Consider the following 27,474-nt stretch of genomic DNA (forward strand, 5'->3'; position numbering starts at 1 on the left):
CCATTATCATTATCATTGCTTAAATCTCAAAGGAAAAGGTTTTGAATTAGAAGAAAACCAAAGACAATTCTTACAGATATTTTTTAACAAACATAAAACGTAACCTGTGGCCAGGCCAGAGGGGGGGCAGCTGCCCCCCCTTTCCCCTCCCTGCGTACGCCCATGACTACCTACATTTCATTCAAACAATCAAACCACCCAAACATATTCCTCTGAAACTAAAGTCAACCAACACTGATAAATATTCATATGAATAGTTCTCTAAAAATAGGAGGGAAGTATTCCTTTTAATTTGAATTTTTTGCTCTTCCTAACCATTTGGTTCGCTACAAATCTTTGGATGAAAAGCTTCTTCCTTATGAAATTTTTTCAAAAACTCTCTGATAATTATTCACGTTCAGGGCGAGAGGCGTGTTTATCTTCGAGACATTTTTCAGAGACGAGTCCTAGCGTATTTATTCAGGTGATTTAACCCGTTTTCTTGAGGTAGTGGGTGGGGGAGGTATATTTCTGGATTAATTTTAATATTCCGCGGACAAGTACACTGCACACGTGTGCATAAGTTTGTACATTGATTGAAACATTATTTTTTAGCCGATGATAGAGAATAACAATTTTCTGTAACTAGCACGGATACCACCCGCAAGAGCGATTATGTCCTTTTATGTGTAAGAACATGTGCCCCAATTTTGGTTCCAATAGGTTCAGCCGTTTAACAGGAAATTAACGTGTATTTCCGTTAAAAAAGTAGGGGGTCATTTTTTACGCATTCATTTTACAAATCGTTCCGTGAAGAACCGCTGAGCTCCTTTCCTCACAAAACTCGAACCCATCCCTTGCGTTTCATTTTTCTCATTATCACTTATCCGCGCCCGTAGACCGTTATTTCATGAAGGTTTGGGTCCGTTGCAATTATTAGAGTGATAAATTTGTTTTCCTTATTAATATCTTGAAGTGTTTTTTTTAACTGAATTACTAAACTACTCGCATGTACTTTTGATTTTGTAATTTTTGGATATTGTCCTGTTATTGAGAATATTTACTTGTTTGGATAATAAAATATTATTATTATTTTAGTTCACACAGGAGACACAGCGAGAGTTAGCGCTCAAGCCGCTATTATTAATTTTAGTATTGTTATGGTTTGTTGTTCTATGTTGTTATGGCATACCCTACTTAAGACAACACACCTTATATAGCAAGCCCGAAGCTCCAAGTTCCGACATATACTTACTGATCCTGCACTTTTTGTGTGCAATTAATTGTAGCAAGAAGTTAGAACATGACCATGTTCCTAGGTACTTATCATTATAGAGCTGGGTAATTATTTGTTGAACTAGAGAAGAACGTGGTTTTTCAATTAGAGTTCAAAGTTTGACTCACGAGCGTAGCGAGTAGAGTAGTTGTTTCTAAAGTAGTTTCAGAACAAATACTTTTCAAAATTAGAAATGCTAATTTATTATTTTAAATACAAGATACTAAATAGGTATATGTATTCCTATTTAAAACACCAAATAGAAAATAGGTATTTCAACTAAATAATTAAAATAAGTAATATGTCTACCGGTTACATTGGACGTTATTAATATTCATAAAGCAAGAACATATTAAACAAGTTAAAAAGTAATCATACACGATTTACAAAAAGCGCATTTTCACTTGCATTCATTTCCCATTTGTAAGATGCAACTTCTGTTAAAATCGTAAATATCCGGCCACAAATATGAAAGATAGCGTTGCATAGATACAATCCATTTTTGACGTGCTACTTCAATTTCAGTTTATAAGAATTTTATTTTAACGCTTTCATAAATAAGAAAGTTGGCACTGCGCATGCGCAAAACCAAATTTTGAAACTGGCGTTAGATTTTCTTTTATTCCAAGGGTCTATGTATCAAATTTCGGTAAATACTTTTATAAATAAAAAAGTTGGCAATCGGTTTATAAATGGTCGAGATTCGAAAAGGGCACCTGTGAATGTTGAATCCATTCGACTCAACTTTTGGCATTGCGTATTATATGGCTGAAACTATGCCCATATTGAATTTCATGCAATTCAGTTCATAACTAACGGCGATGGGACATTTCTAAACAAAGTTATCGTTCACACGCACATATACATGGACAAACAGACAAAAGAACAGACGTACAAACCAACAGACAAACGTCAGACAGCAATACAAAATTATAAACGATCTCTACGATTATGGAATATGTAAAAAATGTTTTTTTGGTTTTTTTACATAACTTTTTTAGCAATAAACGCAGAAAAAATTTCTTAAGTCTATTTCAAATACAAGATAGTTTTTATAAGTTTATTTAAGATACAAAATCAAATTTTGTAATAATTAAAAATAATTAGACAACCTTGCACACGACGGAAATTGAAAAAAGGACGTTATAAGAGTGGGGGTAAAATTGAAGGATAGGAACAAAATCATTTATCTACCTGTGAAATGTAATTCCAGCCTTGAGCGTTATCTGGCAATCCGCAAGCCAAACAACGTACCTAACGGATGGCCGCTTTAGAATTAAAAAAAGTATTTTAGCATTGGAAATGCTTACGTCATTGTTAAAGTATTTAAACAATGCTTACGTTTTGTGTAAGGGTATGAAGTTACAAGCAAAGATCATACTACAGATCTTTGAGAAAAGACAGCGGTGTCGCAACAAGTGACGATTGCACCGTACTCGACCATGATCGGTAGGTGAAGGAAAAGTCGATACTGTAGTTATTTAATAGTGCGCAATTGTTAATTCCAATCTAAAATTCTCGCACATCTCCTTTAATAGAATTAAGAGCATGTTATGAGACTTATTATTCAGAAAGTCTATGTTCCCGGGTGAATAAGGGTTATTTGTGTTTTATATATACGGTTATCATTTCCAACGACTCCAATGGTTGCAAGGATTGCGAAATCTGTGAATTTTTTTCTACAATTTTCAAATAAACCTGTAATTTTTTACGAATTCTGAAGCACGCGAAGTAGTAGATTTGTAAACGGTTAAATAATCGTTGTTCGCGAAAACGTCAACAGTGAAACAATGAGAATAATCAACTCAAAAATGTTGTATATAACACTAGCGCGAAGTTATTTCGCGTATTTGACTGACTATTTTCGAATTTGTATTTTGCTCGGCATAGGAAAATTTACATATGTGCCGTTTCATAGTGAACATGAACGAAAGTATGTCTAGCGAAGTGTAGGTACGTTTTCGATAAAAATATGCGGTGTGAGATAAGCAAAGAGAGACCGGACTGTAAGGGGGTTTTCGGCGGCTGGGTTTCTATTTTTTCCTGGTTTTCCTTTCGGAACCAAGCCATATGTCCATAAGCAATAAAATTTCATCCACAAATGTTCTTGTACATACTTAGGCATATGGCGGCTAGTGATAACTGCATCACCTTCTGGCCCATTTCGCAATTTTATAAGTACGATAAATCCTCCCCACGGTCATCAAGTAGTTAAATGGAAATGGTATTCTGTTAATTATGAAGTTATTTCCTTCTCTTTTTCCAAAAGTCCCTATACTTTTTTCATGCAGAGTATGTTTCATATACTGATTCCGGCTATATGTATCTCAGTTCAGTACCAGTTTGCATGATTTCCACTGGGCAAGGACATTAATTTATTATAATCAGTGTTGCGCGGTTTCCCAATCACACCAAGGATTTATTGGTAGACAAATTTTTAGCCGCCTTCCGTTTCTTCAAGCGCGCGGGGCCGCAGGTATTACATACTGGGTCAACAAGTTTAAAAAGTCATTATGTAAACATAAATGACGTGAGCGTATTTACCTCCTAATAATATTAATGCTAGGACCAGAAAAAAATACCGGTAGGCACGAGATCCTTACCCCATTCTCTTTCAAATGAGCCGCCTATCGTCGAAATCTATACAGTTTAATGAAAAATAGTGAAGCGTATACAAATACATACAAATTTTGAAATGGGCATTAGTTTTACATTTATTCAAAGTGTCTACATATGGAATTTTTATAAATGCTTTCGTAAATAGCATTGTGCATTGTCTACATTATAAATTTCATTGAATACCCTCATAAATAAAACATACAGCATGCGTTAACCGTAATTTTGAAACAGGTATTAGTTTTAGCAAATTACTCTTTGGTTTTAGTTTGATTCAAGGTTTCAGTTTCCATTGCGCATGCGCAAAACCAAATTAAAGACAAATGCCTATGTATAAAATCTCACTTAAATGCTTCATACATAAGAAAGTTGCCATGCGCAAAACAATATTTTGAAAGTGTCGTTAATTTTACTTACATTCGTAGTGTTTACATATAAAGTTTCATTTAATTATCTTCATAAAAAAGTTAGCATCGCACATGCATTAAACCAAATTTTTGACACTGCGCATGCGCAAAACAAAATAAATCGGTATACCTGTATGCTCGGAATCCTTGGACCAATCCCTTTCAAATGAGTCCTATATCGCCAAAATCGGTTCAGTGGTTTAGAAGGAGTACGTGTGACGGACGGACGTCAAAGTGCAACCAATAGCGATTTTTTACTTTGAGGAAAATACGCTAAAACGCCCACTTTCGCAATGGTAAGGTACTAACACGCAGAAGACTGAATACTGTACATACACACCTTCCTATTATTACAAAACTTATAACATTTTTATAAATTATTAAACAGATACGTAAACAATTTAGGTTGACTCATTTCCCTCTTATACTTTTGTACCATTTCCTGCACTTTCACCCTTCTTCGAACATGCGGGGGTTGATAACTGTAAAAATCCAACTCTGTACGCAACCTTTGCAAGGGACCTTTAACCATACTTATCTGAATCTAGTCGCCGCCTTCGAGACATATTAATCGCAGTGTACCGAACTAATGGTCCTATTGCTCGTCGACTAACAATCATGCCATCGACCAGAGGTGACGCCAAACCGACCCTTCCGGATGGTCCTTGTAAATGTACCCTTAGTAGTCCAGTCGCCATCCAATGCAAGTAGATTACCAAAACATCACTAATACGAGTTGGGCCTATTTCTAAACCTGTCTCCATGTAATTAAGTAAATCGTCTACAAAACAATGAGTGAAGCTGTTATCAAAATACAGATTATTACTTATTGGTAATGTTAAATAATCTTCATAGCTTTCTAACCAAACGATCATAATTTTAGTATCAGTGTGGGAGTAATGATGTCGATTGCCGGAACGTCTGGGTGGCGCTGGTTGTTTATCTAAATCTAACGACAAAGTTCGTTTATCTCGAAGGGAACCGTTGTCAGATAGACTGTTTTCGTGCCATGCTGCAATTGAAGTGTGAGGGCTGTAAAACAAAACACTTGTACTTACAAGACAAGGTACTGGTATTAAAAGAGTTAGTAGCACTTTGGTACGAAGTATTCTTCCTTGAGGAAGGTACCACAAAGGCTACTTCTGAGTAGGCATCAGCCCAGTACAAAACGTGCGAATTTCCATCGTAGTATTTAACAGCGTGGTTTTGTTGCTTAGAAGGTATGTAAGAAGACTTGACTTGCCAACTTGTTGATACGTGACCCGTCCAGCCTAGGAGACAAGTTGAAAGTTCACCTTCTTTTGTAAAACACAAATTACCTGGATGTTTTTTTACTACCACCGGCCATCCTAAGGTGTGTATAAACTCGACAAAATGCGAGGAAACATTTTCGTCGTTTACGTTCCCAACAATTTCCTGTGCGGATGTTTGACCAGAACGCACATAAAAGATGTGGGCGGTATCGCAGGTTCGAGGACTCATGTTATCTAAAGCTGTTAGGTCTTTGCAAAAATCAGCTGCGCTACTATCGAGTGCAATGAGTGTTTGATTAAAAGTATTCTGTAAGTTAAAACGCAACGATTAGGGGTTTCAAACAAAGGGAAGTTTTTGAATCATGATTTGTGCGCATCCTTATTGTATTCCAATGCACACATTCAATTGATACCGTTTTAGACCAGTTATGAACCTTTGAATTAATTTGTAGGGGGGAAAGCGAGCGCGGTTGTCACGATCCCTTTGGGCCTAAAAGTTGCGTCCATCCCATTCGATCCGACTGAAAAAGCTGAAATGCTGGTTTTCTATTGGTTATTACGGCACGTCGGTTGAGGTCATTGCCGTCAGAAAAGAAGGTCCCTTCCGTTTTCTGACGGGCGTGATCTTAGACCAGGACAAAAGGGTGGTCATGGATAGGGACAGACTCGTTTACATTGAAACTCACATACCCAGGCAATGTCCTTGACCATATTTAATTTGCAATTAGCAGACCTTGTACTGTATGGTCTAAGCCTAAGCCTCACTCGTAGTATTTACTGGGAAAAGAATTCCATGGAAGTAAAGGCAACTTTTTCTTTACGGATCGCCTAATGTAACAGGTGACCGCTTTGCTGGTTTCAAAATTTGGTTTTGAATTTGTATTTTATTCAACATAGGAAAATCTAAACATATACCGCTTCATAGCGAACGTGATCAAAAGTACGTCTTGTGATAAGAAGAAAGGAAAGCGAACGCGGTTACCACGATCTCTTCGGATCTAAAGGTTGCGGTCAATCTATTTGGGCTAACTGAAAGCTGAAATGCAAGTTTTCTATTGGTTATTAGTGTACGCCAGTCAAGGTCGTTGTGTTCAGAAAGGAAAGCCCGATTCGGTTTTTCTGATGAGCAAGACCTTAGACCAAGGACGACAGTCAAATAACGAAAAAAGTGGGAGAGCGTGCCTTTGAAAACTAAATCGCGAACGATCACGTAGTGTTTGTGTGTGAATTTTTCAGGTGAACCTAGAGAGAGTTTGGAGTGACTTAATTTTGTAAAACCTGCAATTAAGAATGCTACAGCCAATATGAGATTATGTAAATAATTACAGCAGTGGGTTAAAAAGATGGATGACCATCGTTATACATAAGAACCCAATAAAGGGCATTGTTGACAATTGATTGGTCACTATTAACATTAGCATTAACTAATCTAAACATCGGAAGTAATGACGGGATATCCTGTATATGAGAGAATATTTCAAAGTAAATATGAGAGATTATTTACGAAATAACGTTAGCTTCGGTTCGTTTTAATTGAATTTGCATCTCAGTGTTGTATGTTCCTTTTAGAAATTAGCCTGTACGACTCGAAAACTTGAATTAGTGCAACCAGGTAATGGCACGTTTTAAATCACTCATTAACAACGGAGTACTCAACTTCTCGCTAGAGGGAGCACTGCTCAAAGAAGGATGGTTAGTGCTTCCAGAAAAAGTAGAAAGCGATCATAAAAAACGAAAGGGGTGGTTTCTCAGGGAAGCTACCAATGATACAGATGCAAGCTATGACATTAAGAAGCACTATTGAAGCACTAACGATTTACATAAGTTCCATAATTAGTGCCTTTCAATAAAAGTGCGAAAATCAGTACCGTAGTAGGGAGTATCAATTTCTTTGTAAAATTGCATTCATTAATTCGTGATTGTGACCAAAACGGCGTCCACTATTCAAAAACGACCCGGAAATCGATCAGTATGATTATTAACCTCGTTATCTCCATTTAATGATAAGAATCCAAAATGAGATAAAAACAGCCGAGAAGTTTGAAATTCGTGACAAACTGGTGGCGGGGCGCATTCTTGCAGCTGCGTTTGTTGAGAATGATTGTTGATCATATTCGCCTCCGCTGCTATCTGCCTTTTTAAAAGTTGACTCAATTTCTTCGTTTCTTCACTGGCGGTTGCATCATCGGAGAGTACGTGGTCCAAATTGGGAATGGCTAGGTCACTATGATTTAAAAATGAGTGTAAAGAAGACTTAAAATATGGAAACTAACGCTTTACATTGCGGTACTCTGTCCACACCTTCAGGGAAATACCTGTGACTAACCTCGGGTCGTACTGGGTTATCTTGCATTGCAACTGGCCTACCCGGGCTCGGTGCGTGATACTTAGTACCAGACCGATGCCTAGGTAAGTGCCTTAGCTGCATAGTCCACGCGTGACGACCAAAGGGTCCTCTAATTAGTAAAGTAACTGTTGGTTGTGGATCCTAAAAATGCAGTAACATTAAATTTTGCGCATCGCTTATTTTCATTATTTGCAAAAAAACATACCTGATCATTTCCTAATGGTTCTTCAAGCAGAGCCAACATAATGGAGCCTTCAGAGACAAAATATCGAAAGCGCTCAACAGCTAAAGTCTGATCGGAACAATCAGTTGCCCATGAATTACAGTGCTGCAATAATGACACTTCATCTAATAGGGACGACACCGACTCAGGTCCACATTCATTTGGAAAATACCCAACCTAAAAAAACACCATGAGCAAGACACCAAAGCATGAAAGCAACCTGTTCCAAAATGCTAGTTAATAAATTTTCAGCAGCATCGCGCACTCTCATCGAAGCCGGTTTTAATTCCTTATCGTCTTTCATTTTGATTTTCTCCCCGGGTTTACCAACCGACTTTGTTCCGGAGACACCAAGCTCGGCCACCTCTAAAACCTGAAATTCCGCATTGTATTTGTCGCTCACGAACATGCAAGGTATTACCGTTGTCAAACAGTCTTTGTCGCGCAAAAGGTAAGGATGCTCTAACAGCCAAACCGAACAGCAATGGAAAGCCGCAACTATTGTGGAATGTAGGTCTTTCGAATGGGCGGGTGGGGGTCGTGAGCATTGATAAATGATGTAGTCACATAACCACTTTACGGCACGCTTACATTCTAAGGCATCTAAAGTGGACAATTTCAACTTTTGTTAGTTCCTAATCACCATCTGTTACAAATAACTACTGGTACTACGTTTTATCTCAACTTGCGCAGAGATTTCAGACTTTCCTCATATATACCTTATATGCTAGTTGTATTTTCCCGCCCACAACGGATTGTTTGAGTGTGTGTAATAACTAATAAAAGGTCATTGGATTAAATAGATACACAACAATCACTTTGTAGGGAGAAAAGACCAAGAAAAGTAGTTTCATACCTGAAAACTTTCTGGATGCTAACCAATAAATTATAATTTATATTAACACCTTACAAGAACTAATAGACAAACCTGACTCCTTTATATGTATCCGAGCCAAACCAGAAAGAAGTTCCAATGCAGCTAGTGACACATTCAAATCTGTTTTCCATGATGAAATCAATCGATGGCATACTAAATAAGTGGCACGAACAAATAATGCATGGGCCGAATCTGTCAAAATACGTGTAAGTGAAGCGCTATTAAACGACGGCGTTGAAGCGTCAAAACACATATGCAACGGTGCGTGAAAACAAATGCAACATACCAAGTGGATGTACATCACATAAAGTATCGCCTCTAAAGTAGTCGGAGCGAGGGTCAGAGCCTCCTGTCATGCTGGAAGTGCTTGTGGTATCAGACGCTATCATGCAAGCAAAACAATAATAAAAATCAAAATTAGCATGCTTAATGGTACTCATCAACGTAAGGCAAAAGACACTCTGTCCCAAGTTTGAAGTTAAAATTCGTAGAAATTGATTCCATTACACCATGACGCAAGTAATACTGTCAGCGCTCACACACCTTGTACATGATATTTCAAGCGTTCAAGATTTTATTACATACATATGCAAATAAAGAAACATGCGGTAGAGGCGCTCAAGTTGCGACCAATTACGTTATTTTTTGCGAGCAACGTAAGCAACTTTTCAAAATGTCCCCCGCGATTCGATAGATCCAAGGAGAGCGGCGTAGACATATACAAAGATTGCGTGTGCGTTTCGGACGAACATGCTCTTAAGCGACTTCCCATGCTTTTAGATGGTTCCAAGGGGTACGAACAGCCATAAACGACTGGTAGTGTGCAGTCGATTTTCTGCGAACCACTTTTGGTCCAAAAAGACAAGCTTATCGCGAGTTATTCGCGCATAAGCAGAACTCAAAAACAAAGACAGATGTTGATAAAGCTCACTTTAAGTGAAGCTATTCAAATGGACTTGGTATACGGTCTTTTACATCGCAAAATTCGCGGCGAGGCTGCTCGCGATTAGATGAAATTTTACACGCACCACTCGCAGAAGAGATTGTCGAACCTTATGCCAATAAACCGTCATCATTCTCAAATTCACAAAGTGCTCAGAATAAAAAAAGTGCATGTATTGCAAAAATCAGGGGCGGACTGGCCAGTCGGGCGATTGCCCGATGGGCCGGTATAAATATCAACTGATGGGCCGCCAAAATAATCGATTTATTTAACATTATTTTCTGTCTATATTATTGTATTATGTTATGTTATGTCTTATGAGTTATAATGGTCGATTCCAATTGGTCAGCGTGCAGAATAAGGCCAGTAACACACCAGGCAGCTTCGCTGCGGCAGAAACACACGATTTTCAGCTCTCTAGGCGGGCTCGAATAAGTAATAGTGTGTGCGATTAGCTCCCGCAGTCTTATGACTGCCTAGTGCATTACTGGCCTTATAATAATTGAATTTTTTCACCCAATTTGTTTTTATTTGTAAGAGGACGCGATACACTGGAGAATGAGTCTTCCTATCTTTTCAATACAGTTTGGCAAAACAAGAAAATCTTCGTTTATATCAGCGAAAGACAGGCAATAAACTTTGTTTATACAGCATACGATGTGTACTGTGATTATGGATAATTGTATAAATGAAGTCATTACGTAATTGCAAAGTGCAATATAGGGTACAGAGGTAATAGAAACGCGGACTTCCTATCGTTAATGAACCCGGGCACCATGGTAATTTCTTGGAACCAATTTTATTGTTAAAAAAATTAGACCCATTGCTAAATTCACATATATCAACAGCGTAATTTGTGAAAAAAAAAGAAAAAGCACCCGGGAAAGCCAAGACGAGGACAATCAAAACCAACGGTCAATACAATTATACAATAATAAAAAATGTAAGTAATAAAACGTCAAATTTCAGAAAAAGTTATCAAGACAAAACTATATACTCCTTAAGTTGACACTGCTCAAGACATTAAGGAGACTATTTCCGTAGAACTAAATGTTCCGCGACTCCCAATTCTAAAAAATGGGCCGATAAATATTTTCCCCGGGCCGCTTAAGAGTCTTCTGTACCCACTGCACCCAATGTAAATTTCCATAAGAGCGCCCGCCATAAAAACTCTATTTGTTTTTCCAAAAACAATTTTTTTTAAGAACTATTTTATAAACTTAGACCTTTATCTACAAAATGTTCGGACTATTTTTTTTTATAGTTTATAGCAACTGAATACCGATTGTTTAAAGATTAGATGTTTTGCACCGATTATTGCGCTAATCTGTTTTATTTTTTTACTCTCGATCAAGACGATTTATGGAAAAAGTAAACCGACAGTTTTTTACATAAGTTACTTCTAAACATGGACCCAAAAAATGAAATCATAATTTTTGTAAATAAAGTCTGTATCTTGGCGGGCGTTAAATCAACAATTTGAGTGTAACAAGTGGCGCCACTGCACAGTGTCGGTGGGAACTAACTAAGGACCAAGACAGGAGTTGACAAAGCAAGAATATTATCTTATCTCTTGCAGCTATAATCATCTATACACTATAATGTAAAAAAGTTGCGCTTAGATAAAGCAGACTCTTAAAGGTTACCAGTCCGCCTCTGGCAAAAATGTTGAACATTTAAAAGAAAAGTGCCGTGAACTTGCAACGCACAGGGTACATCCAAACTTGCTTTCAACTTCTAAAGCAATCAATGAAGATAATGAACGACAGATCACACGCTATGGTTGCGGTGCGTTCCGACAAAGACTGCGGAACTTCTATACACTAATTTAAAATAGAACAAACTCCTCAGAATCGACACATTACGACTACGCGTTAATTAAGACTGATGCGAAAACTAGGTGTCGCTGGAAACAAGTTGGCCCAGCTGCTCGCAAACTATAGAGTACCATACAGCGAAGGTCGCTGATGGAGAGCAAAGAAACGTGAAAACTACCGTATTTGGTCCTAGCGAGAAACATACTTCTTATGCTGAAAATGTCATCAATTGTACCGACAAAGAGAACAAATGTCAACCTTACATACAATCGCCGTCTAATCCAATAGGTACTATGTGGAGTATTATTAATTCCCACAGACGTTCATCAACACAAGTTTGTTACAATATTACGGCAAATGAGTTTAACGATCACTTTTCTAGAGATTCCTATGATATGAATGTTTTGCCAACTTCTAACCTTAATCCAATTGAGATTTGTACTATCGACAATCGTAATCCAAAATTTAGTTTCGATTTAGTGTCACCTGTTGAAGTTCGAAAAATTCTAATGTCTTTAAAGAATAGCAATACGAAAGATTCCTTTGGCATAAGTGTTAACTTGATCAAATATCTCCCCTCTATTTAAGTTAATAGACTCAGCTCTTAGTGAAGGCGTGTTTCCCGATTTGTTAAAAATGGCGGTAGTCGTACCAATATACAAAAAGGGAGATATTAATAATCCGAAAAACTATAGACCTGTATCTATATTACCTGCTTTTTCCAAAATATTTGAAAAATTATTTAAACAAATATCAGCTCACCTAGAAAAAAATAATATACTTTACATAAAGCAATTTGGTTTTAGGTCTGGTAGAAGTACAACTGATGCTCTTTTGTCTTTTGTCAATACGACCTTGCAATGTTTTGAGGCTGGAGAATTTTCGACAGCAATTTTTTTGGATTTATCGCAGGCTTTTGACTGTGTTTGCCATCAAATTTTTATTGATAAGTTGGAAAAAGTGTATAATTTTGATGTCCCGAGTTTGTCCTTAATCAGGTCGTATCTATCCGATCGATCTCAATATGTCCGCATTGGTAATGAACAGTCCAGTACACTAGCAATTACAAAAGGAGTCCCCCCAAGGTAGTATTCTTGGCCCACTCCTGTTCCTTCTTTATGTCAATGACCTTCCTAGTTATATTTCACCAAACAATAATTGCATTCTATATGCGGATGACATTACTCTGTTGGTTCAAGGTGATAATCTAGCCCAGTTAATATCTGAAGCTCAATCTCCCTGTGACAAAACTAAAGGGTGGTGCACTGCTAATAAGTTAAACTTAAATTCAACGAAAACTGAACAATTGTTATTCTCTTTAAAACGCCATGATGTATCTTATTCGACATCAGTAAAATTTGTTGGAATACACATTGACCCTAAGTTGCAGTTTACTCTTCATATTGATTATATTCAATCAAAACTAAGTAAAAAAGAAATGCGTATTATGCTTTATGTCATAATTTGTTCTTATGGAGTTAATGTGTGGGGTAATTCGTCAGCAAGTAGCCACTTATTTAGAATACAACGTCGCGCAATAAGGATCATTGCGAAGCTTGGTTATAGAGTGGACTGTAGGTGTGCTTTTACTAATCTAAACATTTTAAAGTTACCCTGTTTATTTATTGAATCGTGTTTGAGATTTGCAAGAAGGAACATTTTAAATTATCAGCAACAAGCTTTTTATCACGATTATGACACCCGAAATAAAAGCACTGTTCGTCTCCCTTTATTGAGACTCAACAAAACTCAAAAAGGTTTTGAATACATGGCACTAAAGTTTTTCAATTGTTTACGTGATACCGTCAAAGCACTATCAAATCGAGAATTTAATCGCTGTATTAAAAATGTTCTTTTAGCTCACGCCTTATTTACTCCACGGATGAATTTATAAATTTCGATTTTAGTTTGATGCTATAGGTTACAATTTAGAAATGTTTGATGACAAGTGTATGTAATTCTTGTTGATTACCTAAACACAATAAACTTTATTATTATTATTACCCTACAAATCAGGGTATTATCAGGTGTCCGTGTGACCCACAGACAGAGATAAAACTGCGTTTGTAACATGGGATGTATAGCAGAATCCGCATGCCGTTTGGCTTAACAAATGCGCCGGCTACATTCCAGCGCCTGAAGGATCGAAGGCCTTAGGAGATGTATTTTTGCTTGCTTATTTAGACGACTTGGTTGTAATATCAGCAACTGTTGTATCTCATTTTGGAAATCTGAGGAAACTGATGATATTTCTAACTTGGTGTGACATCATTTAAACGTGGATCAAAGAGATTTCAGAGCAAATTTCAGCAAAGGCATAATAGCCATGTTACCTAAGCAAGGTAGATGTAATAGCGAGTTGTTCAAATCTTCATGCTACCAGATCATATATATCAATATACAACCAACTTCAAACTTGGGACATAATAAAACACAACAAGTACCTGAGCTTAACAAGTTCGTAGTCCCCGTCTCGGGCAGAGGTTGTGTAACCTGTTCGACAGCTTCAAATGCAGCAGAATCTTGCACACACAAAAATAGGCCACCTAATAACATGTGCGCATTTTGAGGGTCCGACTCAACTTGTAATGCATTCATCAGTAAGTTCATTAGTTTCGGCTTGAGCTCCAAAAATATGATAGGGTGTTCTGCAGAATAATCCGCTTTACACTAATATCATCACGTCACAGCTTTACCTACCAGAACTTGTCGTTAATTCACGAATTGGGATGTTTTGAAAATGGAGCGGTAGTACAAGTATTGATAAAAGTATACTGATTGACGCTCGTCTCAAGTCCACTTTAGAAACGTTAGGGGATAACTTTGAATCCTTATCCGCGAGCACGATTTCTAGAGCCGAAACGAAAGAAGGTACCAGAACTCGAACACCCTCCAAATCCAGCTTGAATATACTCTGCGAGTTCATGACAATCGAGACGATCGTTTCGCCACACTCTCTATCAGACGAAATGTGTAAACCTTGATCGACGGCGAGATAAAAGCGAGCGAGGTACACGGGCAGTATTTCCTCGCCCGATTTTTTGGCGCAGAAAATTCTACAGAGTGCACCTAATGCCTCCGCTCGTCCGCTCTCGTACTTGTCGATCGTTAAATTGGAGGGCAGATCGGTTAGGTCGGTTATTGAGCTCATATGAAAAGAGTTGGGACCTTTTGATTTTGGACCTTCCATTATTACGGAACTGGGACGCTTGTGATCCGGATCGTTGCCTGAAATCGGTTAGATGTTCAACTGATAAGCTGGTAAAAAATATAATTTCGTCGGGTATTGCCATACAGACCTTGTACAAGAGAGGACCCAACGAATGCTGCTTCAAAAAGCCATTCCCCAAATAAATGCAATATACTGTTGCATTTAGCTCGTTCGGCTGCTAACGGAGCTCTGCTTTCCATGTTTAATGACGAAAGGGCTACATATCAATTAAAATATGATATATAAAAACATAAAGATGGCACTTACATGATATACTAGAGGTGGAGGATGGGCCAGAGTTGGGCGCAGACGCAGTCTGCACTACTGTTGAGATTCGGTTGCTTGTTAGTCCAATTAAAGACGTTTTCGGCATTCCTGTATACCGCCACAAAAGTAAATAAGTTCAAACGGTTTTTTGATCAGTAGAGAATACAGTCTAGATACACAGCAGTAGTGTAGTGTATTGCAGTGACAAAAAAGAAGAATGTGGGCTTTTCTTGTACAAGTGAATATGCTGCCTTGTATCTAAGCTGAGTTTTCATAACATACACGTATTTGAAATAATTTAGCATACATAACAACACACAACAAACAATACTGTAAACACACTATCAAGCTTTTGGTATACTTACGCGTAGAAACCATTACGGTTAAGTAATATGGGTACCTACTACAACCAAAAATATGTACCCGCATTTTCAACAGAGCGAAACAATTGATGTAGATAATTCAGCACAACAGATTCCGTTTTAATCTTAGACACAGGGTGTTTAACGATGAATGGAAAACTATTGTCCAGCATTTTTACATATTCCTGGACTAGGCATAAAAACAAAAGACCAGCGAGCAACAACAAAATTTTATTTTTCCCTGTTCTTGAATACAGGTATAACACCGTTTCAATAACATCTTTAATTCAGTATAAAAATATTCTTTGGTTAATTGAAATACCTTTCTGAAACAGTTCAATGTTCATATGAAAAGAGTTGTCATTGAACACCCTAATTTCTCAATTAAAAAGAAATCTTTTGTTATGCAATGTAAAACTCATTTATGTAGTACAGTATTCTTGTCATATACTTCTATATACAAGAGAATCGTTAAGAGGTGTACAAATTTATTACTCAATGATATAATAAATTTTCAAAAAATCATAATATCATATAACAATCATTATTTAATGTTATAAATAATGGAATTTTATTGTACAGTGCAACAGCTGTGTAATATCACAAAAAAGATGTATATCCCGTACTATTTATGCCAAGTATGGTAGATAAGAGACAAGTTAATTACGAAAACGTGTAGGTTCTAGGTATCCAGAAAGGTATAATTTGTATGACACTGCTTTCGATTTTCCAAATTAACCTCATACTGTAGCACTGTTATTTACTTACATATTATTCGTGAAGATGCAAAAAGATAGTCATCATATGTGCTTTATAAAATCACAGATTTAAATATACTACAGATGGATCATGCCAAGTTAAATTCTGGCAACGGTGATTTGGATTTAAGCCTCTGGTGCGTTAAATCCAAACTAAATTAGTGTTATTCGGAGTCCACAAGGAAGCACTGTAGAATGAATAACTTGCGCGTGGTTTACAACTGCAATAAGAAAGACAAGAACTGTTGCGATAAACAGGGGTATCCGATTACACAGAGCCCAACAAATGTTGTATTGTATGTAACTGACCTTCCCCATTTACACTCGCAATTTTTCTGCTAGCATGCGTTTATGTTAGTTACACATACACATTCCTTTATATCGGAACTCGGAAGGGCGAACCGACGACTGATTATACCTTATTCTGTCAAACCAACAAGATTTGTAATTATGCAGGATGTTTACCGTATAATTGATTTATTTTTGATTATAAGTAGGTACGGTATTTTGTGCGATTTAGGTTCTATAATGCCTACATCTCTGATCACAGCTTGGCGTGTTCCGTGCTCGTATTTAGATTTTTAGAGTATTTTTAATGATAAGACGATCTAAAAGCACAATTATGACGTAGACGAAGTTTTTATTAATTAATCAGAGGTGTTAGGCCTGTCTTTGTGAAAAACAACATAGGTACCTAACAATAGGCGTCTCTGAGAATTTAAGTCAAGTTAGCGAATATGAGTCGAATGTGAGATGTGACCAAACGCCCCGTTTTGAACGTGACAGTTCCGTTTTTAGTACACTTTTACTTTCAAAAAATAAAAAATGTGCATACTTTGGCGCTCTTGATATGTCTACCTGTCTGTCTGTCTGAGTCACAAAGGCTCCGGAACTACACCACTTACGGACTTGGTATTGGTGTCATTCGATCAGAAATTAAAAATTTTTTCATTTTTGTATTCTCATTAAGGCATAAAATGTTCATAAGGGCTGTTAAAATCGAAAAAACAGATTTGAAAATGCACTCTTCGCCTTTGCTCACATGCGGATTAATGATTTTTTTCCTTATATTATATTCTGGTTGTCCACGACAATCACAACAGGGTTTTATTTCTAGAAAACATGGTTTTCTGTAAAAAAAATGCGGTATATTGATGGATGGTGGAATTCAAAAATATAGCAACATATGGACTGAGTGAGATGCCTCAAACCATGGCTCTACAAAATTGTTTCTCATCTTGGTCCATGATTTTTGACCACAGAAGGACGCGCAAATTCAAATCTTGGAGTTTGGATCCCAATTGGATATAATCGTTGAATATTTGTAAGGAAGTGTATTAACATTAAATGATTTAAAATCAAAAGTTGTGGGGTTTTTGCGGTAACTGTAGGTAATTTTGGTGGCAAAAATAGTAAAAGGTGTCAACAAAGCCTTTGCTGTGTAGGTCGTCTCTGAAATAAAAACAAAACTTATAGGGATTGTTGATTTGAGTTCACCATTGTTAAAATTGACTTAGTTTTTTAACATTTATAGTGTTCGCATTGAAAAATACTCAAGGAGTTCTGCGACTTAGCTGATAGAAAGTATCAAAAACTGTTGGGTTACATTAAAACAAGGTGCCTCGCAGTGATGTCTGCATTCGAAAGAGTTTTCAAAATATTGTTATGTGAAAACACTAGGTAGTTTTTGAGCATCTCAATGTCTGAATATTTTGAAGTAGGTAATTGTTTGAAAATTTCAGCTCCGAAATTTGGTTGCTTTTTCTATACGCGCAGCCCTGTTAAAGATCGAGGCACAAAGCATATCTGCAATTGAGGCTGTTAAATTAATCGCCCAAGGCTCTAAGGGATAATTTGGCTGTGCCTATGAGACAAAAAGTTATTTTCTCTTCTCCGTTCCACTGGTAATTTATTGACGAAACTTTTAAAAAATTTGTGGTCACCGCAGTGGCGGATTTAAATTTTTTGCACCCCTAGGCACACCAAAAGATATGCGCCCCAAATAATCTTTAAATTGCAATACATTTTAAAATAAAACTCAAATTATAACATGAAATTTTTAAAACTAATATGAAAAGAAACTATCTACCAATTCTAATTTATTTCATAATTTTATTACATTTTTGTCATTTGTTACTTGTTAACGGACTTATTTTAAAACTTAAAATGTTACCTAAAATAAATATAATGCAAAAAAAATGCCTCCCCCTAAAGCTGCCGCCCCTAGGCACGTGCCTAGTGTGCCTATAGGTATGTAAATCCGCCACTGGGTCACTGGTCAGTTCAAATACAAGTTAGAAGCGTGTAAATGGGGGATTCTTATAGGTAAGTGCAATTTACGTTATGTGATTTTGATTACGATTTCTCTTGCGACTTGCGAGTTGCCATAACCAAATATTTCAAGATTCACATTATACGGTTTTGTCGTACGACTTGTGAAATTGTATCTTGACGTGCGATTATGGGTTCGACCTCGACCAAAACTGCAGAAGAAGATAGTAAAAACTAAAAATTACCACGTTAGTAAACCACGCGTGGGGATGGCGCCCAGATGTCGCCGTCCCCACATCATGTAGCCCCGTCCCTAAAGTTGTTAATTACACGACCCCGTATGGACACGTACACTCCTCGTCTGTCTACAGGCCCTCATTTGCTGCCAGCGAGGCAGCCATCCAACCAGCCAGTCAGCCGGCCAAAGTGATATGAAAAGCTTCTATTAAGAACAAATGAAGATGCAATTAGAGTTTTGATATCGATCCTACTTTGCAAAAATGAGCTAAAAACTACCGTAGGCCTATATCTGGTCCAGAATTGCAGTTAAAATTCGAATTTTCAAAAACAATTTTGGATTCGTTATTTTTCTCTTAAAGAGACGCAGATACCAAATTTCTGTGAGATCGAAAATGTCGCATCCCAGTTCAGACCCTATGTTGGGGAAGTACCGCAGTAGACGTTACAATTTCCACGATATGTACGTGGAACCATTCTGTTCTTGGTATAGTCATGAATTTCTAAGGCTGCATGATAATGCGGAACAAAATAGTGAAGAAAGTACTTTATATTTTGAGATACTTAGTAGTAAATCCGTACGGGTTGTCAAAAAGTGCGGGGTGGCTATATTGCGATTACCGTTTTTGGACGTATCAAAATTTCATCAAACGTCAACGTTTTAGATCATTTTAAGCAACTTTTAAAGAATACAAATTTTTTACTGTCTGTTTTAACTCGTATGTACCTATGTACGTACATACGTTGGCAGATTAGGCATAAAGGATATAAACGTCATACTATTTTTTTTAAATAGCAATAACGCAAAATTTTTATTAAATTATTCGGAAGACTTTCTTTTTCTGTGTACAACCTACACAAATTATGCTAGGTTTTATTACAAATAAACTTTTTTTTCAAATACATAGTAGGGCTAAATTTTTTATTTAGTTTTTTGAAAGAGATTATTTTTCTTGGTTTAACCTACACAAATTTGGTTTTATTACAAAAAAAAATATATATATGAAATTTTCCGAAATACAGCAGCTTAGGGCGCGGTTACTAAATAAAATACTTAGGATTTGAAAAGAATATTTAAAATTCATTGTCGGGGCATATTGAAGGACTCTTCAGGCTACAACCTAAAAATATTTTCAACGAAATTGCAATTGTTATATAGGGCGATTTATATCAAAGTTGCACTTTTTTTAAATATAACTCCCTGTTTTTAATTAGAATAGGTGTTTTAACTTTTAACGGCCTATTAATTACTGAGAGGCTTTAAAAATCGACAAACCTTGTGTATTATTAGAAATGGTTGAATTACAAAAATATGTATAAAAGGTAAATACGGCGTGCTTATATCGTTAGAAAGGTAATCAAATCCTACATTTGATGCAATAAAAAACTTGGATTAGTTTCATTTAAAACTTTGAATGTATCAAGTTATCTTTAATTGAAATTCTGAAAATTTACAGTGATTTCTTTTAGCACAAAAAAAGTTTAACTTTGACCGTTCGGCGTATGTAGGTAAGCACACGTGATGATCAGTAATACTGCAGCGTCATGGCCTTCTAAGTTTTATAGAAACTTCGTTTTCAATTTTTACTGAACATCTATTTTTTGAAAAAATGACGCTCAGCCACTCATTTTAGATATAATGTGTAAATAAAGTCACACTAAAATTGACCAAGTAATCGAAATATGCAATAATATAGGTGAGTTCTATTTAAAAAAATACAACTTTGATATAAATCACCCTGTATACATCATCGAGATTTCGTTTGATTCGGATTCCTGGTGCCTCAAAACATGTATTTGATGTATTCCCGTAAAAAAAGGGAGGGGTCATTTTTACCCCACTGCAATACCTCCCTTACTGACACGCGGGTAGTAAAATTAAGTTAAAATAAACAAACAGATAACGAGTGAAGTTTTCGAGTAGTTATAAAAAGCTGTTCTGCAAGAATTTTACACCTGGTTTCAATTTCATTTGGCGATGCCTTGAATCAACGTATAGACATATCAAAACTTTCGATTGATAGTAGTTGATTACAGAATTTTAATTTTCAGGCTGAAACTGAAACTACCATTCTATTTCTATAGAAAGAAATTGTTCTTGGATTTTATTAATTTAAATTAAAGGAGAGAGAACGGCCACAGATACGCCCACACAAGGTCGTAATTGAACACAAACACACAATACAAAGACCCATTGTTTTAATTACGAAGAAAAAATTCATATCATATTGCTTTTCAGCACCATCAATAGTAACAACCTTCTATGCCATCGTTATACAGACTCCTGCTGATTATTTTAAGTTGAGACGCAAACTAAAACTTTCGATTTAATAAAATTCATATAGGTGCGCTAGCAACTGGAACGTTTGTTGTGTTTCCACAATCGCCTATCTCATGATCCATCTGTAGTATATTTAAATCTGTGATAAAATGTAAAACAGTCAAGCACTAACTACCAAACAAATTAAGATAGGTTAATAAGTTTATTGTAAACGCTTCTCAAGATCGAACAAGCAACACAAACGTGAAAAAATAATTTAAAATTGTTGAAAGGAAAAGAAAATGATAAAAATATGATCAGCGTAGTAATAAGGCCATTGACAGTTATATATGTATGCATTAGTTTACGTTCTTTTAAGAATATCTTCTAGTCATTGTGTAACCACTTACAGAATACAAGAATTTCAATAAAAATGTTATCCTTTTGCGTCAATTAATAGCGAACAAAAAAGTAGCTTCTCAAAGCAGTCATGTATACGGGATACCAAAAAGGGTACAAAAAACAACGACTTAAAGTCTACTGGTCCATAATTTACATAATAGAGCCCCTTGTGTTATAGATCACGAAGTGAAACCAGACAAATTGCAGTTATCTTTCCAAGATAATCATTTTCTTCAATCAGTATTAAGTTTCAAAATCGCCAACAGGATCCCCTATTGTTCGGATGATAGTATTACTATTCCTCTAATACCCATTGATCAGAATGTTCAGCTGAGTGATTTTTATGGCTTAAGTATGGTAAAAATCATATGCACAGGCCCCCTATTAATGCCAAATGATTGGGGACAATCACGTTAAAGTATCGCAACATGTGCATGCTTTTGTGAATTCACAATTACAGAGAATTATGAACCTACTATAATGTGATGGTACCTGTATATTTTTGAATTACCATGTATATAAAATTTGTAATACCGAGCGTTACAGTGATTAAGTATATTTTTCATTTTGAAAGTTGAAGTATATTTACACGAGTGTTTAAATTAATTATATTTTGTGGAAAAAGTGGTAAATATTGTGCAAAGACTGCTTTTCCATATACATCAACGAATAGAAACAATTTTCAAGGCCAATCGACCAATTTAGAACTTTAGGACTCATTTGAAAGGGCTTGGTCCAAGGATACCCTTATTTTTTGGTTTTGCGCATGCTACTAATAACTACTAATAACTATAACGTTTGCATCACAAATAAAGCAAACGATGTATTACATGCCTTTGATAGTATTTATTGATTTAAAGGTATAATTCAGGTAACATATCGATTTTGATGGAATATTTAACATTGGCGATTTATTTGAGCACAACGTCCCGAAATTTTATTGTCACAAATTTACCAAAATTAAGCTTTGTATATGCCAATACCTTCCAGATTATTTCTTTAGTATAAAATACATAACACGTATTTATATAGCAAATAAGTTAAGTTTATTTATTTATTTATTATCCTTCTGATGCTCTGGGCACTACATTTACAGAACGCGTCCTTATAAATATTTAATCAGATCGGTTTGCGCATGCGCGAAACCAATTTTTAACAGTGTTGACCATCTTGCAGTAAAAATTTCTTTGAAATACCTTCAAAAACGCCAGATATTCTTGATGCTGTTTTTAAATTACCTAAATCTGTTAACCCTATCCAACTTCCATACCGTGTAACGAAGCACCTATTTTCCACCTTGAAGTGTGCGTACTTTAATGATCACCCTGTATCTGGAGGCGCTTCGTTACGAAAAGTGTTATGCCGAAAGTATTTGTGCTGGTTCTAGAAGTTGAAGATAGAAGGTAAAGGTAATTGGTAATTTCTAGAGGTGTGTTTCAGCCGCCGTTATTGTACATAAAAGCTGTAATTAATTCGCCGTTTGCAACCGTTTCCGTCAACACATTTCAATTATCTTTGTTGCATCCGAAAGTTCTTGTCATTTAGAAGAGGACAAATTAATATTTTAGAATTTCACTCCCGTTAAGTAATTATCCCTATGTTAATATAAAACGAGCATTAAAGTTACAAGGCCATGCAGGTTTACGCCTGTATCAGTTTGAAAAGAGACCTTTTGCCGACCTGAGAATTTTGCTGCTTTCATTCCCGCTAAGGAACTTGCCGTAATTTTGTTTGAGTGCTACTGAAGTATTTTTTTAAATAAAAAACGTTCAACAAAAATAATCAAAAACTTATGCTAGTATTTTTATGTTAATTTTAGTTATCACGTCATGCAAAAATTGCGCTTAGCAACTAAAATGTTAAAAATGTTGCATCATATTTTGATCGACTATGTCGTAAAAGCATGTCACGTCATAAACACAGCAAACAATAACAATTTAAACTATCATCATAACGTAGACAAAGCATCACATTGCGGTTATTTAAGCACTCGTATTTGTTAAGGTTTTGAGAATTGCAGTGACGTGCTCTATACTTGGAGACCTTTAACACTATGTCTAATTGCTTAGGAAAAGTGTTCAGATAGTTACATGTGAAGATTCTGCATCAGGGAAGTAACTTTTCAACAAATTAGACTCTTAGATGTACATTTTTTAATTACTAAACCTCTCACCTTTGTCAAATGTCACGAGACAATATTTTCTGAAAACCTTGAAATTGTGTTCAAGTGTTTTGTGTGTTCATCCGAGTTATTAATTTGCACACCCCTTAACAGACAGACATCAAGAAAGAAAAGAAAAATATCTAACCCTTAGACACTGCAGAAGGGGCAACACTAAAGCTTTTAGCAAGTCTGCGCTGAGGTGGCGGAGTAGGAGAATGTATTGAGGTAGAGGAACCTATCTCCTTGTTCTTATCAGTGCTACATCCAACCACTACCTCGTCCCACCAACTCGGTTGTGCTATACCTACACCAATTGTAAAGTCAGTGCAATTCCCAAATGTGACTGGACACACCGTGTGAAAAAAACAAACCGTATACGAACCTAAAAATGCATCAACCTGCCCTGCTATTCCCTTGATCGCTTTTAAAAATATTAAGGGAAGCGCTTGCAAACAGCTGTGATAGCACGGATCAACAACTGTCTCATTGCTTATAGCGTAATGTAAAAATTTCGGTGTCTGACTAATAATCTGTAACACAATGTTAAATAAAATGAATCATTTTTAATTCTTACCTCAGGTTTGGTTAAGTTGGCAGGGTTGCCAATTGTATTAAGGAAACGATACCATGCCTGTACGACTGTGTTGTTAGACATACCTGCAGGAATCAGATCGTCTTCACCTGTAAACACAAATGATCAACTGCAATGAGGAGAGTCGTAAATACCTATTTTTAATTCTGGAAATCCCGGACCATACATGAAAGCAAGCACACGTGCCGTTAACGCCAAATTCACTCTGTTCCACTGTTCGATAAGTGCGATACGATGACGCCAATTCATGCAACGTTCGCGCAATGTTTTCCAAAGCGGTGGCGTTGGGAAACATTTTGCGCATGCGATCAACCAGACCTAAAAGACAATTCGAAAATCAATAGTGAGCAATAATATCAAACAGAGCTTTACTTCAAACAATACACTTAAAACCCTTTCGCATAACTGATCGGCAACATCGTCCTTCACAGAGGGCGGGGCGAGCAGCGTGTCGTTAATTGATAGCAGGAATAACAAAAGGGACTCCCACGTTTCCATTTCTAATATTTTTGACTCCTGGGCCACTTGCTGTAAGGTTCGTAATACTCTGTGACATAATACTGCTTGTCTATTGATAACGTCTTGCCCTAAAAGTTAAAAAGATAAAACGAATCTTTATCATCGACTAAATATCCAAACAAATTTCTAAAATTAAGTTTGAATTTGATATTTAGAGGTTCAAAGAGACTCAGATATCGAAATTAGTAGAGATAATTTAAAATCAAAAGTTGCAAAGAAAGGGTATACACCTAGTTCCTACTCGTCTGTTGGTGTTGCCCTCGGTGTTGCCAAAACAAAACGGAAAATTTTTGAGGAAATAGCAATGATTGTATTTCATTTTCAGCATCCTCTTCAGCATGTTTGGATCTAATCGTATAGAGACATTATACTTGGAACTTGGAAGCAGAGGACAAGATCTAGACTCAACATTGAATAAATATTTCTTCTTCTATTACTTTGTATATTGATTAATGATTATATACCATTTGTCCAAAATGAACAACAAGCGGATCTCTATTAGTGTTCAATACAAATTTCTAACTTCGGTATCCGAAATCCATTTTTATCTTGAACATGATGAGTTTTATTAAATATTAGCAGCCAATGCAAACTTCGTACCGCCTTTGAGAAATTCGGTCTCGTTCTTGCCCGTTCTCGTGGAAACTTCGGGAAGTTCTTTCGGAGTACGCCTTAATGCCCCTAAAGTTTCCACGCAAATGTTATTCGAATTTAAAATCGGTTAATGATGTCTGATTTTGTTTAAATGAGTAATCGTTTTGTTTACCTATTTTGATTTGTATTTGTAAATTTAAATTATTAGGTTCAATCATCTGGAATTAATTGCGCGAAATGTTTTATTAAAATCTGTTATCTCCGGTCGTCGCGATAAGACGTGTTATTGCTGCGTAAGCTAATTAAATTTCAAAATAAGACCGTGTCATAGCGGAAGTTTTTAAGTAAGTTTAAGTAAGTAAAGAAGTGAAGTTCCAGAAGTAACATCAGTTGTTTTTTTGTGCTGTGCTTCTGTAAAGACAATTGCAATTAACCGGATTCTATGGATTATTAACACTTTAAGGTAATTAAGATTTTTTAATTAATTGTTTCAATCTACCGCTTGTTGCGGGTTTATTTGTACTTTGGCCATGAGTGCTTATTTTTCTTTCAGTTTGATTGATTGATTTTGTCGAATAAATTTTGTTTCATCTGTAAATGATCTATTGCGTGCTGAATTTCTCTGTTCGTACCCAGGGTTTTGCTAAATGTTTGTATGTAAATTTGTACTATATTTGTTTGAAATTGTGGAGTTGAAAAAGGCTGTTGAGTTTTATCAAATTTAAGAAACGTAAAGTCGTACAGAGATTTTTAGTTGTGGCGATTGCTGGACATGCCATGGAAAAAGTTGTAATTATTTCTTATATATTAAATAAATTCCTTTTACTTTGTATGTATCATTCACTAAAACCAAATAAGGAAGTACGCCTTGGTCCTTGAGAGTATGTTTACAGATATAAATTTACTGGAACACAATAGCTGCAAATATTTTCCGAAATTCAATAGGGATTACACATATCTGTAATACAGTAGTAACACAGGAACTTGAAAAAGATACTGCTCATTCCATTTTTGGGTTCAAAAGCACATATTTTGTATGCAAGCGCCTGTAATAAATTTGAAACTGTTGTTCGTACTTACCTTTAAAGCTAAAGAAAATGAAAGCGGGGGTTTGTACTTGTACAAAAAATTAAGGCTTATGCTAACTATTACTCTACAATATGGAATGCAACGAACATCAATTTTGTACAGAAACATGGTATAAATCCTACCTATATCCTGATATAGAAAAGTCCAATCTTGTATGCGTAATAAAAAAATAATCAGACAGTTAGATTGTATTTGAACTAAGTCTAAATCATTTACCTTCTCCTTCGCGTGGTAAAAATAAATGATAGCAATGCCCGATGATTTTCCGTGCGTACATATTAGGCTCATTGCAAACAGGTCCGGGTACGCAAACTTTGTTCGTTGGCAGCAAGGATGACAACCATTCGCAATAAATATTCACACAATCTTTTATAATGTCGTGCTCTGTTAAAGGCAAAGATAAACCAAAGCAAATTACTTCCATACACCACTGAACCTAAACAACAAAGTAGTACGTCGATAGGATAAATAAAAAAACTAACCTCTTTGTCAGTATTAAGCGGGCTAGGCTCAGCTGCCTGGGTAATGCCTAAATTATTTGCCAACTGCTTTACGACATTTATGGTCACCTCACGTCCGATTGACACACCGAACTTGTCTAAAACGCTGTAACCCTCCGAGCCGCATCTCTGAACCACAGGACTTAAAGAAGTCCATTCCGAATACATTCCCTTGCTTTCAGTGTTTTCCTATTGCGAACGTTTTAACTTTATTTCACTTAATTTCCGTACTCACCTTAAAGTTAACGCGATTAAATAAACCCAAATTCATAGGAAAGGATTTATTTAATTTAACAGCTCTCTGTAAACAGCATTCGTTGCGAATGACGAGTTTTGTGGTGCTTTAAAAGTGTACACTTCACAATTCCATATTACATGTTGATGTAAGCAATCAATCTGAAATTACGAGTTTTTTAGGTTAGGATTGTTGACAAATCTGACATATACAAACAAACAGCGTTGCCATGTCAAAGGTTTATGCATTCATTATACAGGGTGACTCACGAGCTT

The 27,474-nt window shown here is 36.2% G+C and overlaps 1 protein-coding gene across 6 annotated transcripts; it reads right to left on the reverse strand.

The window, feature by feature from the left end:
- Positions 1-4,598: 4,598 nt before the first annotated feature.
- LOC116168569 (ral GTPase-activating protein subunit beta) lies at positions 4,599-27,402 on the reverse strand. 6 transcript variants are annotated; one of them, XM_031484473.1, is made up of 26 exons: positions 27,200-27,401; positions 26,947-27,153; positions 26,681-26,900; positions 26,587-26,613; positions 24,635-24,849; positions 24,397-24,580; positions 24,245-24,351; positions 24,053-24,200; positions 23,816-23,974; positions 15,217-15,324; positions 15,038-15,166; positions 14,439-14,966; positions 14,183-14,386; positions 9,265-9,360; positions 9,030-9,170; positions 8,958-8,975; positions 8,523-8,704; positions 8,322-8,474; positions 8,084-8,278; positions 7,805-8,019; positions 7,515-7,755; positions 5,598-5,838; positions 5,337-5,549; positions 5,105-5,290; positions 4,813-5,059; positions 4,599-4,760 (listed from the first exon to the last, which is right to left on the reverse strand). In XM_031484473.1, the coding sequence occupies exons 1-26, from the start codon at positions 27,233-27,235 to the stop codon at positions 4,649-4,651; spliced, it is 4,512 nt and encodes a 1,503-aa protein (XP_031340333.1). In that variant the 5' UTR covers positions 27,236-27,401; the 3' UTR covers positions 4,599-4,648. The 6 variants fall into 6 exon arrangements, with proteins under 6 accessions (XP_031340333.1, XP_031340336.1, XP_031340335.1 ...); XM_031484476.1 differs by lacking the exon at positions 9,265-9,360 and having other exon boundaries at positions 27,200-27,402; XM_031484475.1 differs by lacking the exon at positions 26,587-26,613.
- Between the last annotated feature and the right edge of the window lie 72 nt (positions 27,403-27,474).

The sequence above is a fragment of the Photinus pyralis genome, unplaced genomic scaffold (genome assembly GCF_008802855.1).
Source record: "Photinus pyralis isolate 1611_PpyrPB1 unplaced genomic scaffold, Ppyr1.3 Ppyr1.4_LG4, whole genome shotgun sequence".
Taxonomy (NCBI): Eukaryota; Metazoa; Arthropoda; class Insecta; order Coleoptera; family Lampyridae; genus Photinus; species Photinus pyralis.

Excerpts from the sequence above, each read along its gene's own strand:
- LOC116168569 (XM_031484473.1), bottom strand. The coding sequence starts at position 27,235 with ATGAATTTGGGTTTATTTAATCGCGTTAACTTTAAG. Across the intron at positions 24,850-26,586 it reads TTTTCTATATCAGGATATAG|GGCAAGACGTTATCAATAGA; the intron begins GTAGGATTTATA and ends TTTAACTTTTAG. Across the intron at positions 5,550-5,597 it reads GGTAGTAAAAAAACATCCAG|GCTGGACGGGTCACGTATCA; the intron begins GTAATTTGTGTT and ends CTTGTCTCCTAG.